The 20,248-nt window shown below is 32.5% G+C and overlaps 1 protein-coding gene across 1 annotated transcript; it reads right to left on the minus strand.

Annotated features, from left to right (window-relative positions):
* Nucleotides 1-18,184: 18,184 nt before the first annotated feature.
* Nucleotides 18,185-19,925, minus strand: LOC115704102 (uncharacterized). Its single transcript, XM_030631321.2, has one exon. It carries the CDS (start codon nt 19,562-19,564, stop codon nt 18,371-18,373), a length of 1,194 nt encoding a protein of 397 aa, XP_030487181.2. The 5' UTR covers nt 19,565-19,925; the 3' UTR covers nt 18,185-18,370.
* Nucleotides 19,926-20,248: the final 323 nt, after the last annotated feature.

Consider the following 20,248-nt stretch of genomic DNA (forward strand, 5'->3'; position numbering starts at 1 on the left):
ACCTGTATCAAATGAGAATGTCTAGATTAAGGTGGAGCAAGTTGCTCTTACAACACCAGCTAATGATGTTCCAGATGGAACTGAGGTAACAGAAGGAGAAGACAATGAAGATCAACAAGAACTAAGCATATATCCATTAGTTAGAGATAGAGAGAGAAGACAGAGAATAGCCCTTGACCGTTTTGGTTACGCTCAATTTATTGCATATGCACTTATAATTTCAGAAGAGGTTGACAGTTCAGAATTCACTAGCTTTCAAGAAGCTATGAGAAGTAAAGATGCTGCAGCATGGCTATAGGCCATCCAAGAAGAGATGCCGTCTCTTATGAAGAATAAAACATGGATTGTTATAAAGAAACTAGAGTTTTACAAGCTGATAGGATGTAAATGGCTTTTCAAGCATAAAGAATGTTCAACGAATGAACTTACCAAATTCAATGTAAGGTTAGTTGCCAAGGGGTTCACTCAGAAGGAAGGCATTAATTACAATGAAATTTTCTCTCCAGTGGTCAAGCAAGCTTCAATCAGAGCCATGATGGCAAAGATAGCTAGCATGGACCTGTAGATTGAATAGATGGATGTAAGGATAAGTTTCTTACATGGGGAATTGGAAGAGAAAATCTACATGAAACAACTTGAGGGCTTTGACAATGGGAACTCATATGAGGTATGCCTACTTAAGTCTTTTTATGGCCTCAAGCAGAAGGCAGCTAGGTAATGAAGTTTGAGGTTTGACACCTATATAAAGAATATTGGATATACTAAAAGTAAGTATGACTCATGTGTGTATTTCAATAATCAAACTTATTTGCTACTCTATGTTGATGATATATAGATATTTAGTAAAGTAAGGTAAGAGATTGAAAAGCTTAAAAGGAAACTCAATGATGAATTTGAGATGAAAGATCTCGGCAAAGCAAAGATAATTCTTGGGATAGACATATATAAAGAGATCAAAGCCAAAGCCTGACATGATAATACTTTCTCAAGCTGCCTACCTACAAAAAGTATTAAATAAGTTTAGCATGGTCAAGTGCAAACTAATCGCAACACCATTTGCTCAACACTTCAAGTTGTCTGCATCTTAGTTACCAAAAACATATGCAAAAAGAGCCAAGATAAGCAAAGTTCCTTATGTAAGTTGGGAGGTCTCATGTACTCTATAATGTGTTCTAGACCTAACTTAGCTCATGCTATATATGAGTGTGTTCATCAAGTACATTTTAAACCCTGGTCCTAAACATTAGGAAGCACTAAAATGGACAATGAGGTACCTGAAAGGTACTCTGAACACTAGAATTGTGTTTAGTAAAGAGAACCAGCTCAAGGAAGAAATCATTGGTTACGTGGACTCAGATTTTGTAGCAAACCTAGACACTAGAAGGAGCCTAACATGGTTTGTGTTCACTGCTATTGGGGGCTTCATTAGCTGGAAATCTAACCTACAAAAAAGAGTACCCTTATCATCAACAGAAGATGAATACATGGCTACTACAAAAGTCGTGAAAGAAGTTATATGCTAATGGCATTAACAAAGGAGTTAGGTTTCAAAATATGAGGATATCACAGTAGACTGTGACAATCAAAGTGCTTTGCATCTCATGAAAAATCTAATATTTCATGAGAGGTCAAAGCACATTGATATCAAGTTATACTTCATAAGGGATATTGTGTCATCCAAGCAAGTGCGAGTGAAGAAAATAAGCACACATGATAATCCTATTGATATTTTTGCTAAAAGTGTAACTAGAGACAAGTTTAAGCATTGTCTGAACTTGTTAAGCACTTAGGACATTTGATGTCCCTACTCATTAATTTCTTTTGGATAAAATATCAAGTGAGTTCAATCAGGTAGACTTGTTGGGATTAAACTCACTTAATTTGTCAAAGTTAGTAGTTCCATCTTATTACTCATCAGATAAATTTGAAGAAAGTTGTTGTTAGTTGTAACAGTTGGCTTTGACACCGACTTAAAGAGAGTCCCACTAATATCTATAATTAGAAGTACCTCTACTCTCTCATGATAATCTCCAATGCTCATACTTTAGATTTTAGAGTCCAGTTTAGCGAGAGAGAGAGTCGAAGATCACAGTAAGTGTGTGTGAAGGGATGCAATGGGAGTATCACTCTTGAAGTAATTTCTCTCATTGTGAGATATTTCATTGTAATCATTCATTGTGTTGAGTTATATTCTTGGGTGTATCTCATAGTGCACAATTGGCTATTCAATCAATAAAAATTCACGATTCATTCATTTTTCGAGCTAAGTTTATTCTTGTCTAATTTCATCTAAGTTCTAGTTTTTGATTCTGTGATTAGTTCTTGAACAGTTGTAACAACAATGTTCTAAGGGTGATCATTCAACATACTTAGCAATAAGGAATTTATGTTTAAAAAATAGTTATATAAAAGAAGGTTTGTTGTGAGACCATCTCGAATGAGTGATGTAAGAATTATACTTATATTTGATGAGAAAAAAAATTGTGAAATATTTGCATTACTTTTTAGCTATGTGACTTCAAAATTTGATTCAAAATTTAATATTTGATTAATACTTTTAATTAAAATAATAATTTTATTATATAAAATAATAAAAAATAATATAAATTGTCCATAATTTAATGCTATATAATTATACTAATAAAATAATAAAAATAATAAATAAAAAAAATAGTGTGTATGGTGATGCAAAATTTACATATTTAATTTTAAACCATTTGTTTACATTTTCATTGAAAGTTCTATGATTGAGCTATCTTGATATTATATATAGGTGTTGTTATCAATTATCTTATGTTAGACTTCAGAATACGGATACACACTTTCTAAATTTTCCCAAATTTGTAACTGCTACTGCAATTTTTCTAATAGTAATGATGACAATAGTATATAAATAAATAATTAGAACAATTAAGTAAGCCGATGTACATGCATTTATCATTTGTGTTATTTTATTAATTAATGGCATAGTGGAATCCATAACGTTGCCATTAATTTGTCACAGAAAATGACCTGATTACCTATAAAAGTAAATAATTCGCAATTGAATATGGCGTCTAATTAATCAGTGAGAATAAATCTTTATAATAACATATGCTTATAATTTTTAAATAAGTAATCTCGGCATCGAAAAAAAATTACGATGAATAATGATTGATATTTTGATGATATAGCTGCTGATATAAACACTAGTAATTAATTAATACTACCATCAATTAATAATACAATTTTAAATAATCATAAAAGATGGAAAGGTGTGGTAGCAGTTGAAAATATCTTATTACAACGGCGATTGCATACATAGTCGTGATTTAACATGAGTATTAGTTCTAATAATGAAAGATCATTCGTCGTAATTACCACCGAATATATTCCTTTTTTTTTCTTACTTTCTTGTAATTAATTAATACAAGTTCGTTTTTTTTTTGTTTTGTTGTTTTTTTAAGCTACTATAGTAGTATAGTAACTAGTAAGTGTGTGTATGCTACGAAAATTTCAATTGATACAACCAACACTAAAATGGTATCATTTAGTATCAACTAAACATAGCAAAATTAAATTACACTGTCTTTTTTATTTTTGAAAAGGAATTAGGCTGTCTTCATTCTTGCTCAATTAATCAGTACTTAAATTGTAGCACTTAATAAGAAAATTAACCAAAGTTGTCCGATATTTCACATCTTCACTCAAAAGTCATATATATTATAAGTTGAATTTTATAAAGTAAAAATCATGTAAATAATATATATTTTTTTTTTTGAAGAGAGAACTCATTCAAATAAAAATTAATCTAATAAGATTATATGAAAGAAAAATTATATAGGTCAGAGATCTAATAAAAAATTAAAATCTACTTAACAAACACAAAAGAAAAATGCAAGATAAAGTTTATGCATTAGGGAAAAAAACTCGCTACGATATATTTGCATATTAATAAGCTGCGTGACCAGTGACGAAGCTAGAAATTTAGTTGAGTGATGGCTTGAATAAATATTAAGTCAAAACTAATAAAAATAATGATAAATGTATCTTTCAAATTTTCATCTTCAACAAAATAAAATAATACTATTGACAAAAATAAAATAAAATATTGTCAATGGTATTAATTTATTTTTTAATAAAGTATTATTTTTTTTATTATTTGTATTGGACTACTTTTAAAATGGGCTTGATTAGAATAAGAGTAGGCTCATGAATCATGATTAAGATATTGAGTGAGGGCTTTTGTGAATTGGACTTTAATAAATTGAGCAAAGTGAATTAATATATGTATATATCTACATATAAAAAATTTGATATTTATATTTGAGTGAGGGCTTTAGCCCACATATGGGCTAAAGTCCCTCCGTGCCTGTGCGTGACTATATATACTCTTATATAATATAGATTTTATTTTAGATTCCCCTAATCTAAATATATAAATTGATGTATATATAGAGAGAGACTTTAGATATGATAAAAAATGCGTGACCATAGGCTATAGCTGTTCGATTTATTTGCACACAGTAATAAGCTGCATATGGGTTTTGGCCCAACACGAAGGAAGTATGAGAAACTATAGATTTAAATAATATGGAATATACCTTTTAAATTAGAATTAAGACCACTACTTAATGTTGATTATCACAAAGTATATACCTTTTGAAATATTATTTATATATATATTATATTTGATTGCGACTTCTATTTCTAATTGTATTGAATTAATAATGGCCCCAATAAGTTGATATCTATTTAATTATATAAATTATAGTTTAAGAATTCAAGAATTCATGTTCTTGTTAATTATTTTATCTATGGTTGATGTTCCATAATATCGTAATTTATTACTAATTGACATATATATATATATATATGATATATATTAGGTATAGAGAGCTAGCAAGCTCGAAGGCTACGGTCTTAATAATAACTCTTCAACTGGTTAATTAATTAATTCGGGTCTATTTAACTAGTATTAGTATAAAAAAGGCACGATCAAGTAGTCTTCTTCCTTAAATTATTAATCCTGAATTTGAAAATAGAATTAAGGTATACTGTATTTTAAATTGTCCAAGTCACGTAATATATACGATGCAAATTTATGGCATGATCACCAATACAATATACATGAGTAAACAAAACAGTATTCTCTTTCTCTATTAAAGAATATTTGTGTCACTGTAAAACATGAATATTGTAAAGGGAACACAGATGTCCTATAAAGGCATTAACATGTGTCACTTTTTAAAATATTATTTTTATAACTTACTTTCTATCGGACAAGGAATCGCTTCAAAAATTTCATTTTCCATTCCCAATGTATATCCACACATTGGCTACGAAAATCCACCTATGTATAATAAGAGAAATGTTAAAGCATATCACTACTCTTCTATTTTCTATGTGTTAATATTACTATTGGTACAATTAAATATCGAATTTAATAATTTTTATATATTAGCACTAACTAATAGTAAAACAACATATTTAAAAATTGCTAAGTGTTAAACACTACTGATGTCATTGGTTCCAAAAAAAAAAAATAAAAATTACTAGATGGTCAATTTACCGCAATGTGTGTAATTTCCAATAATAGTGGTGAGACACAGTACAACATACAAAAATGGGTAAAATTATTTTTTTAGGCAAATATTTCTTTTCAAGACTTATTACAACATACACTGATACAGTGATACACGTATACTCAAAATTGTCTGAAAAGTGTTTGGTGTTGTGAAATCATATTTTGTAGCATGGATTACTATTATTAGGCAAAGTAGAGATATTTTCATAAAATACTTATTTAGGGAAATCTTTCCTAATTTTGAGAAAATTCGGTAGATAAATTAAATTTTTCTAAATTTTATATGCACAGACAACTCGTACATATATTTTGAGATAATAAGTTACTTATTTTGATTTATTAGTATATAGTGATGTGGTTAATTATTTAAAGTACAATAGATAGTAGTTTTGTAAATGCCGATATAAATCAGAACTTGTGCGCGTGTGGGTTTAAGAGTTCAATGAGTCAAATCCTCTTTATACTAGGTAGCCATTAGTCTTTCCCCTTATTTTAAGGATTATTAACTTTGTGGTACTCAAGGCAACAAATATATATTTATACACAGATCGATTTGCTAAAATCTAATTCGAATCTTTATGTTCCATCCTATGATTTGGGAAAGAGAAAGAGGGAGCCATAATAAGAGATTAGAGAAAATTATTTAAAATACAAGCAATTATTGAGAGAGAGAGAGTTAAATAATTTTTAAAGCGAGATGATAATTATAGTAATAAAATTTGCATGAGACAGTGTTCAGTGCTCATGTAGTATTATATAAGATTTAGAAAATAGTAATTTACTAGTTGAGAGGACAAACTATAATGTGATAGTCTTTCCTGTAATAGGTGGGGTTGACGTGGTCCACTCTACCCCGTATGAAATTTTATAATACCATATTTTACTATACAGTAGTAGAAGTAAAAGGTTAATTAATTCTCTCTCAAAAAAGTAAACAAAAACAATTAATTATAATAAATAAATAGAAACAAATTATATATATTTGATAAATACAAGATTATTATAAAATTACATGGTAAAATCTGTACATATTTGTTTTGATGTGTTTGATTCTAATGCATGGTGCAGCTATACCTGTAATCCCTAATTAGAAAGAGAAAATCATATCATTATTTAAAGGTTTGAAACCAATTAAATATGGGACTATCTCTTTTAAAAGTAAATCAATTTTTTTGTTAAATAAATAAACTAGATGGTGTATATAAAAAGTTAATAAATATTTATATTTATAGAGAGAGAAATTAAAGAGAGGAAGGAAGGGAGGTCATGAGTCAGTACGTAGTGAAGTGTAGAGGAGTGGTCCAGAGAGTAACGTGGAATTTGGGACCATAGTTATATCAAATTGCGAAGACCCAAACAGCACGAATTCAAGTGCTATGTTAATAAGTGTTAAAATCGAGGACCAGATAATTTTGATTTTAAGGCAATACGATGTTGACACCTTTACACGGGTTAAGACGGGGTTTTGTTGGGAGTGTAGGTGGTGCTTAGCACCACACTGTCCTTTTTCTTTTATTATTGAAATAATAATCTTCATTAAATAAAATTGAAATGCTAAAAGACATCAGTGGTGCCAAAACAACTTTTTACGTGTCAATATCGCTATTGATTTAAGTCTCATATATATAGTTTAATATAATAGTCAATCGTAAGGCGACACGTCTTTAGGGTGCTAGGCACCACTGGTGCCCAATAACATTACTCTTAAATAAAAACTAGCTAAATTAAGCAAACACTACGATGGAAACAACACAACTCAAAAATAGAATTTTTAAAAGCCCAATTAACGAGGTGATCAACATCACTATTACTATTGTGAATTTCGATTAACCAAGAGACATGGGAATGGGGAAGCAATTCCAAAGCATCAAAAAGAAGAATAAAAACATAACTAATCTTCTAAGAAGGGATCTTTTTATTACTACCAATTGCCTCAGCCAAAATGTTGCAATCTGTCATGAAGACAAGATTGTTCCAGCCCCGCAATCTACAAAAAGCAAAAAATATGAAGTAAAGCTAGAGTTTCAGCCTTAAGCACAGCTGAACTCTCAAAGCTTCCACGATAGAACCATCAGGACTCTGTCGAGTGATAACCGCACCTGCACTACATTAGTAAAAAAAAATTAACTCCTCCACATGTAGTAATTGGAGGAGGAGGAGGACAAATGCCGCTATTGCCACTAGCCTCAGAATTCCCCAACTCAAAAGCTCTAGCCATATCCTCCATCCTATTAAAAACAACGATTCGAATGCTGTTACACTGTTGGGATTGAACTCACTTAACCCCTGTTAGTTATATCAGCTGGCTTTGTCACTAACTTAAAAAAAAAATTCACCAACACCTATAAATACATGTGCCTCTACTCTCTCAAGACAGCTCCAAAGTTTATACTTGAGACAGAGAGAGAGTCTAAGATCATAGTGTATGTGGAGGGATGTAATGAGAGTATTATTTTTGAAGTGATTTCTCTCAATGTGAGATATTTTTTTATAATTGTTTACTGTGTTAAATTGTAATCTTGAACATACCTCATTGTGTACTTCTAACTATTCTTAATCAATAAAGATTTATGATTCATCCATTCTCGAGCTAAGTCTATTTTTATCTAAGTTTAATTTTGATTTTGTGATTGATTCTAATTTGAATTGTGTGTTCTTAAACATAACTACTGTTGTAACAATATTATTTTGAAGATTATCTTTCACCATAGACACCATGAAAATAGCGTATAAAAGCCTATAATATATAATTGCATAGTTATTATTAGATATGTAATAAGAAATTAGAATTTTAGTTCGATTGGGAGATTAACAATGTCTTGAAGAATGCATTTAGAGATTTAATTGTCTTGTCTTGAAGAGGACCAATTACCTAATATTGGTATTTTCATTAAGAACATTTAAGCAACCATTCCAAAATTCTTGTGATAGACCCTATTGCAAGCATTCCAAAGTTCTAAGCACAAACAACAAGTAAAAAACATGATCTAAATCTATCTATAGTTAGGCTATGTGAAAGAAATACTACAACAAAATGTACGTTTCACAACAAAATATGTATGACATTTTCTTTTTAATGTCATGAAAGTCCTCAAAACTTTTGTTTCCATATCTCACATTCTCTTGCTTTAATTTCCTCCATCTCAAAAAGAACACCAGCCTCAAGCTAAAGAGACTCTTGGGTTGGAATCCTACCCTGAACATCTATCAAGAAATGATTAAGCAAGCTCAACTTCTCAAGACAGTATCCAAGCTTATTCTATTTAGCCAAACATTTTTGAGTGTGAGCTAGTCGAAACATTAACTAAAAGTCAAGACTCCTGGGCCTCGATACGCCACACTTCTTTGACCACCTCTTTACAGCTCGTATCCTTAAACCAAGCCTCCAAATAATGGAACAGGAGTTTGATAACAATCTCATTCTTGCAACAAATCAAGCACTGAGAAAGCATGATTAGAATCCTTAATGGCTAGAGAACAAAACCCCAACTTTATAAAAAGTAATCACCCACTCTAGGTCACTCATAGGGCTTGCCCTAAGTAATTTTTGAGCCCTTACTATAAAGATAAATGGTATTTTTAAAAATTAATAAAAAATATGTATATTTTTTAAAAGATATTTTTTTTATTTGGGCCCCTAAAATGAGTGGGCCCTAGGCACACGGGCCTAGCCCGCCTATGCCCAGGGCCAGGCCTGGTCACTCACCACACTTTAGTTGCTCTTTAATTAAGTGTTCAATGTCTCTCCCATTGGACCAAGTGAAGAAATAACTGATGCAACCCAAATCAACACCACCCGTAACTGATAGAATATCCCTTGAAAGGACATAGTTAGAATTCTCAACTAAGTTTCCACCAAATTTTTTAGGTTATTCCAAAATCAGATTTAAATCATCAATCACCGTCCACGGATAGCCACAATCTCAAGAGCAAAATTATTCCAAAACTCAACCCTTTTAGTACGAACATGAAGACAATAAGCAAATAAAATCGTCCAAAGAGGACCATTGAGAACATTACTATAACCACTGAGATAATAAAAGGGAAAAACGATAAGACCTGAATATTAGCACCAACCATAGTTGCACTCACAAAATTCATTTGTTGCCAAACCAAATCCATCCTCTAAATGTTAAGCTTGGTCTCCGTAAAAAATAGAACATTTGAATTTCCTGATTAACTAAAGCTCTAAAATCCTTTTGGCTTGAAGACTTTCGAGTCCTCAGTATTTCCACGGTAGAAGAATCATGGAGAGAGACACACACTCTCTAAAAGAGCCTACAAATAAGGAGAAACCCATTGAAAGTGCAAGCTCACAGACAGAGCACAACCTCTAAAAGGCAACCAGAGACACACGAGTTGTGAGAGAGAACCCAAGAGCAACTCGGGCCTAAATAAACTTCTATGAGCAAACAAACACCTAGTAACAAGCAGGGGCAAGCCAAAACTCTCACGAATCCAACCCCTAGCAGATACAAAGTAATCGATAATAACAACTAGAGATGGAAATTTATATCGCGGGGATGGGTAACCGCGGGGACCCGTGTTAGGCTAAAATTAGTCTAAGTTTCGGGACGTATTTTCGGTTAGTTTTCACTCTTTGTTTCTAGTTTTAGGACTATTTTACGCTTGATTCTTTTGTGTCAGGTCCCCGGGTGTTTAAAGAAAGTATTTACAAGAATTGAGGACAAGTGGTGAAAGAATTGAGAAGAAAAACCAAAAAAATATGTTGCTGCCAAATCCCGTCGCGACGGGACAATATCCCCGTCGCGACGGGGATTGGTAGAGAGAAGTTCGAGACAAAGTTGCTTAACCCCGTCGCGACGGGGGCATTGCCAGTCGCGACGGGGACCCAGTGACGGGATTTTTGGACAGTTTCGTAATTTCACGAATTTTAAAGATGAGAATTGGTTTAAATAGTGAGGGTTCGTGAAAATTGGGGAGTATTCAGAATTGGAACCCTAGAAACAAAGGAGGAGGCTAGAAGAGCGGCTTGTGGCGACCCGGATCAATTGCTTCAACTAGTTCTTTCTCTTCTTTTTAATTTTTCTATGCTATTTTCTGTTTCAATGTTAATTATGGATTTGATTATGGATGTTTTGAACTAAACTCCTATTTAGGGAGAATGATGAATGTTGTTTAAATTTTTCCTAGTTAATGAATAATTGCCATTCCTCCATCTTGATTGTGAACACTATTCATATTTGTGTTTAGTTTCCATGTGCAAGATTGATCACCTTTTACATGTTTTATGATCTCAATTCAAAATCTGAAAGTGAGAATTGCGAATGCTAAAATTGGATAGTCTAGGTTTTGATGTGAAACGAAAGTATTTACATAGCCTTTGTGACATTTAGATTATTGCTTAATGCTGATTTCATGTTAGTTTAATTAAGAGATTAATTAGAGAGCATGAGATTTAGAACCTAGAAGATCTGAAAAGAGCTAGGTTAATTTATAATCTGTCATTCACTTCAAGAGAAGGATAGAATTAGACATTAACATTGGTAACTTAACAACAGGATTCGTCTCCCTATTCTCTCATCTTGATTAATATTCACTTGTTCCTTTAAGTTTCTTGAATTTCTTTCTTCCTTTTTCAATCATAAATACTTTTGATTTGCCAAATAGAATTATAAGTATAGTTTAGTAGTAATTAATCCAATTCCCTGTGGTTCGACCTCACTTGCGTGAGTATACTACTTGATTGCGTGCACTTGCGTAGTAATTAATAATTTTCGCAACAAGTTTTTGGCGCCGTTGCCGGGGAATTGTTTAAAGATTAATATTACACAAAATTATACTAACTTCTATTTTGGTTAATTCTTTTTGCTTATTTCTTATCTGTTTCTTTTAGATTAAATTTTGTAATATTATTAAAAATTAAATTTTGTTCTAATTTAGTTTTTCTTTTTAGTTTTAGTATTAATTTTGTTGTTTCAAATTTTTATCTTTTAATTACTAATTTAGTTTTATTATTTTTTAATTTTACTAATGTTGTACTTATGAGTTTGACCTGCAAGATAAATCCAGATGCTATATCTTGAGGATTTTGCTCAACAACACAATGAACCATTCTATTCTGCTTGGAGGAGATTTAAAGAGCTTGGAGAGAGATGTTATCCCACTTTTTCAAGTGGATGTTTTACATGGCTCTTTTATGATGGACTTAATGATGAAACAAGAAGCTGGGTTAATTATGGAGCAGAGGTCACTGGAGCGCCTCTATTAATGAGAGGCTATGACGTAATAGATCTATTGAATAACATGGCAGATTTTGATTACGACTGGCATTGGGATTCATCACTTCAGGGTTGGAGTCACCAATACCCACCTTATTGCCCAAATTCATCCCAACAAGCTGAAAAAGAGGAGCAACTACTATCACTTCTACAATCACTTCCTGGAGAGATTAATCGCTTAACTGACATGGTGAGATCCTTATGTGATAATTCAGTGGCTCATGATTCAGAATGTAATAACTCCAATAATGAAAGTTATGAGAGTTATTGCTACAATGAAGAAGGGTCATTATTTGAATACAAGGAAGATAATGAGCCTACAATTGAAGACCAAGATCCTTGTGAAGAGGAAATCATTGAATATGAAATCACAAGTGAGGGTATGGATAGCCAAGTGGAGAGTGAGCAACAAGAAGAAGAGTTGTTAGATGAAAGTGTAGAAACTGTGACATTGGAGGATGAAGAAGAACATGGCATCATTGATTCGACTTCATCAATGATATTGACTGATAAACCACCAATGAATCCATATATTTCATCTACATCATATTATATCCTCTACGAGCTACGAAAGGCTTCTCCCCAAGCACATCATCCAAAGTCTTATGTTGTTGGTGCTGATTTTAGTTCAAACTCATCACTTGCCAAGCTTGAAGGCAAGTATAACAACAATTTTCAAGTTTTCTTGCATGTCGCTTATTACGGGCGTCAACCGCTTATTGATGTGGCGTTCAGGTAAGTCCTTCTCACCTTGAATATTATATCACATTGGCGACAATGTGAATCTTTAGTTTGGGGGGAGGGATTTAAAATTTTTAAATTCTGCACTTTAATTTCTGCATTTTAATTATCTGTTTTAGTTTTTTTTGTTTTAGTTAAGGAATGGCAATAAGCTTGACGATAATTGTATACTGCTGATTAGTGTGATGTGATCTGAAATTGTAAAATAACTGTGTGCTTGATTCTGTTAACTCTTTGGATTAGTTTGGATGCTTAGAAACCTGTGTTTATCTGCAAATATTCAATCCGTGAAAATTGTTATAATTGATTTACTATGGTTTGTGGTAAGATTGACAGGATAGTTTAGAACTTGCATGCTTATTCTCTTGAGACGAAATCCTTGATAGTGTTCAATTGGAATATGATTTAGGCATTTGTTGGATAGTTTGAGCCTTTCAAGCCTACCGTAATAATGTGTATCCCTAGTTAACCTTTTGAGCCTAAACCTGTTATGTTTTTCACCCATCGATTTGAAAAATTGCAACCACACTATTAATTTTTTTCTTCACCATGTTATCCATGATATCATAAGCTACATAATTAGTTTGGGGGAGGAGAAACATTTAGTGTGAGGAAATAGTGAGAGTGAGAAAAACTTGTAAGATTGAGAAGAAAAAAAATTGTGTAATTCAATGTCACTGAAAAAAAAAATGAAATATGATGAAAAAAAAAAACACAATAAAAAGTAAAAATATGTGTGAATTTTTTTTTTCAGTGATGTTGAAAAATAATAGAGACGTCTTCTATCAATCTTGGTAAATTTGGGAATATTATGGGATCTTAGAAAAAAAAAAAAAGAAAAGTAAGAAGCTTGTGGGTTCTGTTTGTGTGCTTATGATATCTTGAGCCAAAATTGTCTTTAGCCTATCCCTGAATATCCGAGCCATATTACCTAAGCCTTGAAAAGACCTAATGATTCCAAAGAATACTATCAACATTAGTGGAGAAAGGTAAGCATGCAAGCTTATGAGTTATCGGGCTGTGGAACTGTTGGAAAGAGTAAAGCTTTTATAACAATGTTTCACATTTGAATAAATTTTTTGCAGTTGTACATAGTGTTATTAATTGAGCATTCGAGTTAATTGTTAGAGTTAGTAGGATCGAAATTCTTGTTTATACAAGGAAGTAAGCAGAGCATGAGTCAGCAGCGTAGTGGTTATCTGATAGTGTAGTTAGTATTTATCTTACTCGAGGGCGAGTAAGAATCTAGTTTGGGGGAATTTGTTAGGCTAAAATTAGTCTAAGTTTCGGGACGTATTTTCGGTTAGTTTTCACTCTTTGTTTCTAGTTTTAGGACTATTTTACGCTTGATTCTTTTGTGTCAGGTCTCCGGGTGTTTAAAGAAAGTATTTACAAGAATTGAGGACAAGTGGTGAAAGAATTGAGAAGAAAAACCAAAAAAATATGTTGCTGTCAAATCCCGTCGCGACGGGAAAATATCCCCGTTGCGACGGGGATTGGCAGAGAGAAGTTCGAGACAAAGTTGCTTAACCCCATCGCGACGGGGGCATTGCCAGTCGCGACGGGGACCCAGTGACGGGATTTTTGGGCAGTTTCGTAATTTCACGAATTTTAAAGATGAGAATTGGTTTAAATAGTGAGGGTTCGTGAAAATTGGGGAGTATTCAGAATTGGAACCCTAGAAACAAAGGAGGAGGCTAGAAGAGCGGCTTGTGGCGACCCGGATCAATTGCTTCAACTAGTTCTTTCTCTTCTTTTTAATTTTTCTATGCTATTTTCTGTTTCAATGTTAATTATGGATTTGATTATGGATGTTTTGAACTAAACTCCTATTTAGGGAGAATGATGAATGTTGTTTAAATTTTTCCTAGTTAATGAATAATTGCGATTCCTCCATCTTGATTGTGAACACTATTCATATTTGTGTTTAGTTTCCATGTGCAAGATTGATCACCTTTTACATGTTTTATGATCTCAATTCAAAATCTGAAAGTGAGAATTGCGAATGCTAAAATTGGATAGTCTAGGTTTTGATGTGAAACGAAAGTATTTACATAGCCTTTGTGACATTTAGATTATTGCTTAATGCTGATTTCATGTTAGTTTAATTAAGAGATTAATTAGAGAGCATGAGATTTAGAACCTAGAAGATCTGAAAAGAGCTAGGTTAATTTATAATCTGTCATTCACTTCAAGAGAAGGATAGAATTAGACATTAACATTGGTAACTTAACAACAGGATTCGTCTCCCTATTCTCTCATCTTGATTAATATTCACTTGTTCCTTTAAGTTTCTTGAATTTCTTTCTTCCTTTTTCAATCATAAATACTTTTGATTTGCCAAATAGAATTATAAGTATAGTTTAGTAGTAATTAATCCAATTCCCTGTGGTTCGACCTCACTTGCGTGAGTATACTACTTGATTGCGTGCACTTGCGTAGTAATTAATAATTTTCGCAACAACCCGCCCCTAATGGGGTGGGGATTCCCCATCTTGGTGGTTAATAGGGCGGTGGTGGGGGACAATTTCAATACTCGAAGCGGGGATGGGGCGGGGGCGGGGATAATACTATCCGCACCATATCCCACCCCGATATAGATATATATAATTTTTTTTGTTTTTTTTTCAAACTTTGAGACATATTTAGTTTTTATTTTCTATTAGGTTATGCTTTTTTTAAGCAGGTTTATCTTTTATCTTCTATGAATTATGAATTGCATAATAAATATTTGTGAGAATATTGGTTTAATTTATTTTTTTTAATTATTTTAAATTAATTTTTTTTTTCATTTTACCTTAATGGATACCCGATGGGTTCCCCATAACCGATGGGTATTCCCCTACCCCGAATCCGTTGGTTATTAAACGGGGATGGGGCGGGGATGGGGGTATAAATAGGTAGCGGGGATGGGGGCGGGAATTGCATTCCCCGTACATTAACCGACCAATTTCTATCTCTAATAACAACATTTAAAGAGAAAAAGATTTCTCAACCTTCACATGGAGACGCTGAGAATGTACCCAATCACCGTTGGTGATCCAAATGAGAACCCAAGGATGGCGTCGTCCACCAGAAACACATGAAATTAGTTGGGCTCCCTTCATGAGAAAAGACAAAACCACGACAAAGGAAGGAGACCGTCAAAGGACTTCCAAATGCGGCTAAGAGACTCATACCGAAAAACAGTTTGGAGGAAAATCTAGAAGAATCAAAATCACCTCTCATACGGAGAAGAAAAGAATATTTCAATCACTTGAGGTGTCACACTCTACTTAATGTATATTATTTAGCAGCTTACGCCTTGTGATTGGTTATAGAGATATTTTATAAAAATTATTATATTAAATTATATGATACTCAATATTTAATTGCATCAATGGTAGAAAATACTAAACACTACTGATGTATTTTATTTCAATATCCATTTCACACATTCCCCAAATCACAAAATGGTTCCATCATCCTTCATCAATCGATTGAGAGTGTTATATGTTAGCTTAAATTCTTATTTTTTGTATTATGAGTTGGTAAGATCAAATGCTTTTATTGTTATGTATTTGAAAAATTGAAGGGTGGTCTCTAATTAAATCGAACCATCCCATATGTTTTTAATTAATAAAAAGTGATATTATATATCTAATAATCACACATGTAAATCTTCAATCATACCCTAACAATCTTTGATTGACACATGTGTTTTATTTTTTATATACATATATATATTAGTTAAAGAAATAATAATAATAATAATAATAATAATAATAATAATAATAATAATAATAATAATAAATTTGTGTGCTGGAAATTGAGATTGAGAAGAGAAGGAAGGAGTGTTGGGGACCAGGTTATTCCCTTTGAGAACATGTTGTGTTTGGGACAGACATCTCTATTGTGTGCCCCATTCCGTTTTTTGAGCTGACATGATCATGTTATATATTGCATCTCTGAATACATATATCATAATCATATATAAGACATACAACACAACACCACATCTATTCAATTCTAATTAAACCAAGACAACACATTTTTTTTATCAAAATTTCTTCTCTTCTTTCCATGTGGATCGAAAAGGGATCTCATCTCACACTATGCTGAGATTATTATGATAAAGTGAAGTCATTTTCAATTGTACTACAACTTTAATAATCCTTGCTTGGTTCATGAGGACTTTCACTATGTTATCTCCAATCATATACTTGATAATATTGTTGGTTTGAGCTAGCTAGCTTAATGTCCCAAATATCTTTTCCTTTCACCATTTTGTGAGATTTGGGTCGGTCCACCTTTTAAGTAAATTGCAAAAGATATGTATATATGATGAGATGAGTGTTGAAAAATTAATATAAATATACTGTAGGCCTAATAGTAGATATTGAAAATTTTCACTGCTCTATCTCAATCCTCAGGTTTGGAAATTTGTAAATACATTTACAAAATAACTCATGCTATGATAATAATCGATGTCCAAACCATTTTCTTTTCATTGGTCCCAATAACCAGCTGTTTTCACCACAAAGCCCAACCAAGTCGGCTGTTAGCCCACCATAGTACATGTTACTATTAAGCTTATTATGTTTGTCAGTCAAATAGTTTACTTAAACTAGAAAGAAAGCCTGATTTCTGTCTTTTTCTTTATTTTTTCTTTTCCTCTAAAGAATTTTGTTAGAGCATTCACATAATCATTAGATACTTTAAAATATATTTTTAAATATATTTTTTTAAAAAAATATTTAAAAAATTAAACAAGAAGCACGATATATCATATACTTTAAATTCTTTCTTTATTTCAAAGTTTCTTTTAAATTCATTATAATTATTTTATATTTATAAAAAATTATTAAGCGCTCTAAATATATTTTAGACTAATTAAGATTTTTGTCCCTTAAATTTTGACATGTACCAAATCATGCCTTTTGAACTTTTAAGATTGTTAAAAATGCATCTTAAAATTCATTATAATTATTTTATATTTATAAAAAATTATTAAGCGCTCTAAATATATTTTAGACTAATTAGGATTTTTGTCCCCTAAATTTTGACATGTACCAAATCATGCCCTTTGAACTTTTAAGATTGTTAAAAATGCCTCTTAAATTATTAAGACTGTTGAATTTAAGGACTTTATATTTTGTCCAATTTTAGTAAAAAATTAAATCTAACATAAATGAAAGTTCAGGGACATGCTTTAGTACATGTCAAAGTTTGAGGGACATAATTTGTTAGTTATCAAAGTTTGGGAGCATGTTTTAGTACATAAAAAATCACTGAAATAGTAAAATTGAATGAAATTAGACACAATTCTTTAAATCCAACAATCTCAATAGTTTATGAGACATTTTTAAGGACCTTAAAAGTTCAAGAAGCATGATTTGGTATATGTCAAAATTCTAATTAACCTATATTTTATTAATTGTTTGAGGTTTTAATTTTACTTTATATACGGTGATATGTGTAAAGATTAATATTATAGGTTTAAAATGAATATAATATATTAAAATATAAAAAAAATAGAATTATTATAAAGAACTTGATGTGCATAATGTAAAAGTTTGAGATAAAAAAAAAAAAAAAAAAAAGTAAAAGTATAGTGGTATATTTTGAAAAATAGTTTAGAAAAACTAATTAAGAGTTCTCTTATTTCTTCCTTAAATATATATATATATTCGCGTTCATCGTTAACTTAACTAAGATTGTACATTAGCTAATATTAATTCAAAATACAAGTATTTGTAGAATGGTGGAAAAGAAGAAAAAAAGGTGAGTTGCATCTTTATATACATATCACACATTTCACTCAAATGTTGTGAAGAGTGGTTTATGAAAGTGTGAGGCCTGAAGAGAAGGCAATTCCAGCCATATTGAGTCCCTTCATTTTGCAATCAGGAAGTGGGACCCACTTCCACTCTTTACTCCTAATGTCGTAACATATCCAAATTATGTCCCACAATCCCTCGCAGTTAGACATCAAAACACCCTTTATTATACCATTTTTACCCTCCAAACACCCTGTCATAACCCCGTAAGGCTTTGTAATCTTCTGCATCACAGTGCACGGTAACTCCGATATAAACTCCCACTCATTTCCCTCTAATCCCAGCCCCCACATCTCTACCCCACTCAACATCCTAACTCCACTTCCCGAGTTTGCTCCGTCGGATTTCACGATCATCATCAACCCATCACCGTACACGTGTAGCCGATCGATACGGTTTCCCCAGCTGAATCCAACCGTCAATTGTCTGTTCTCGTTCCGCCTGCCATCGAATCTCGGCCGTAGGATTATTGGCGTGTTTGTGTCGAGCTTGATCGCAATTATTATGCTCTCACTTGCACGGTTAATTAGAGTTAGAAAAATAAAATTACCTTCCCTTTCATCAACACGTGGCATAATACCGACATCCTGTTGTGCCTCCATTGACCGCCACTTGTCAATCTCTGATTCGTACACAAAGACGATCACTCGTTGTTCGACCAATTCCGCGAAAAAGAACCGGAAATGATCCGACCCGATTGGACCGGGAACCAGTTTCATGGCGGATCTCCGCCAAGAACAGGTGCCACGTCGGCCTAAAGGACTTGGAGGTATCTTCTTAACGGTATTCGTAACTAAATTAACGGTAATAACAGACTGAAGAGTGTTGGAGGCAAAAAGGAACAGATTCCCACTTGCCGTCAAGAAAAAGAGATCCTCCCCGGGAAAAATCGCGGGCTTCAACAAGTCGGAGATGGAGAACCGGAACCAGCGGTCGGCTTGATCGGCAAAGCCGTCGAGCACGGAATCGCAACGGCGTCGTTTCTTGAAGAGAAAGAGCCACGTGGATGAACCCCAACGCGAATTGAACTGGCGAACGAAATCGTGATTAGAGATGATCGCGGCTATGTTTTTGGTCACCAATTTAAAACGGATGATCTCCGGTAAGGCAAAACCGATGAGAATTCTCTCTATGAGTTCCGAGGGGAGAAGACAAAATCCGATGTCGTTTGTTGATGGGGTTTTGAAGTTTCCCATTGGGGGGTTTTGGGGTTAGGAGAGAGTATTTGGTTTTTCATGTCGTAATTTGGGTTTAGTGTGTGTATATATATAAGTTGTTTTGTTTGGTTTTCTTTTGGTGCAAGTTTATCTTGTATTTTTTATTATTCATAGTGTCATGATTGAGTTTTTCTTAATAAATTAAAAATAATGGGGATTATAATATTAAGGCATGCTAAGTTGAAGTTAATGATACACAATTAGAAGACAAAACGCTCCAATAAAGAATCTTTTATGTTCAATCGTCATGCTTGGCGAAATGGGCGGTGCAATTTGTGGAGAGAAATCAGTTGACTCTCTTTTACTTCTTTTTTCTCTCTTAACTTTTGAGTCCATGTAGTGTTGAATCGAATTTTAATTGTCTAAACATATATTTTTCGATTATGAACAAAAACTTTTATTTTTATAGTTTTGATTTGTCTCGACTTAAAACTGTTTTAATATATATGTTTAAAGTAAGCTGAGTTTGTTTTTGTTGGTAAAGATTGAGATTTCCCATGAGATTCCTTGCTTTTCAGATTTGTGCTTTAAGCTTTTTTGGATGTTTTCTTCACAAGATTTCCATGCTCTTCTTTTATTTTATTTAGGTTGATCCAATTGGTGAAGGGTGAACCATGCCATTCATTGCTGAGTTTAGTCAACTTATCTACCAAAAATAATAAT

The sequence above is a fragment of the Cannabis sativa genome, chromosome 1 (genome assembly GCF_029168945.1).
Source record: "Cannabis sativa cultivar Pink pepper isolate KNU-18-1 chromosome 1, ASM2916894v1, whole genome shotgun sequence".
NCBI lineage: Eukaryota > Viridiplantae > Streptophyta > Magnoliopsida > Rosales > Cannabaceae > Cannabis > Cannabis sativa.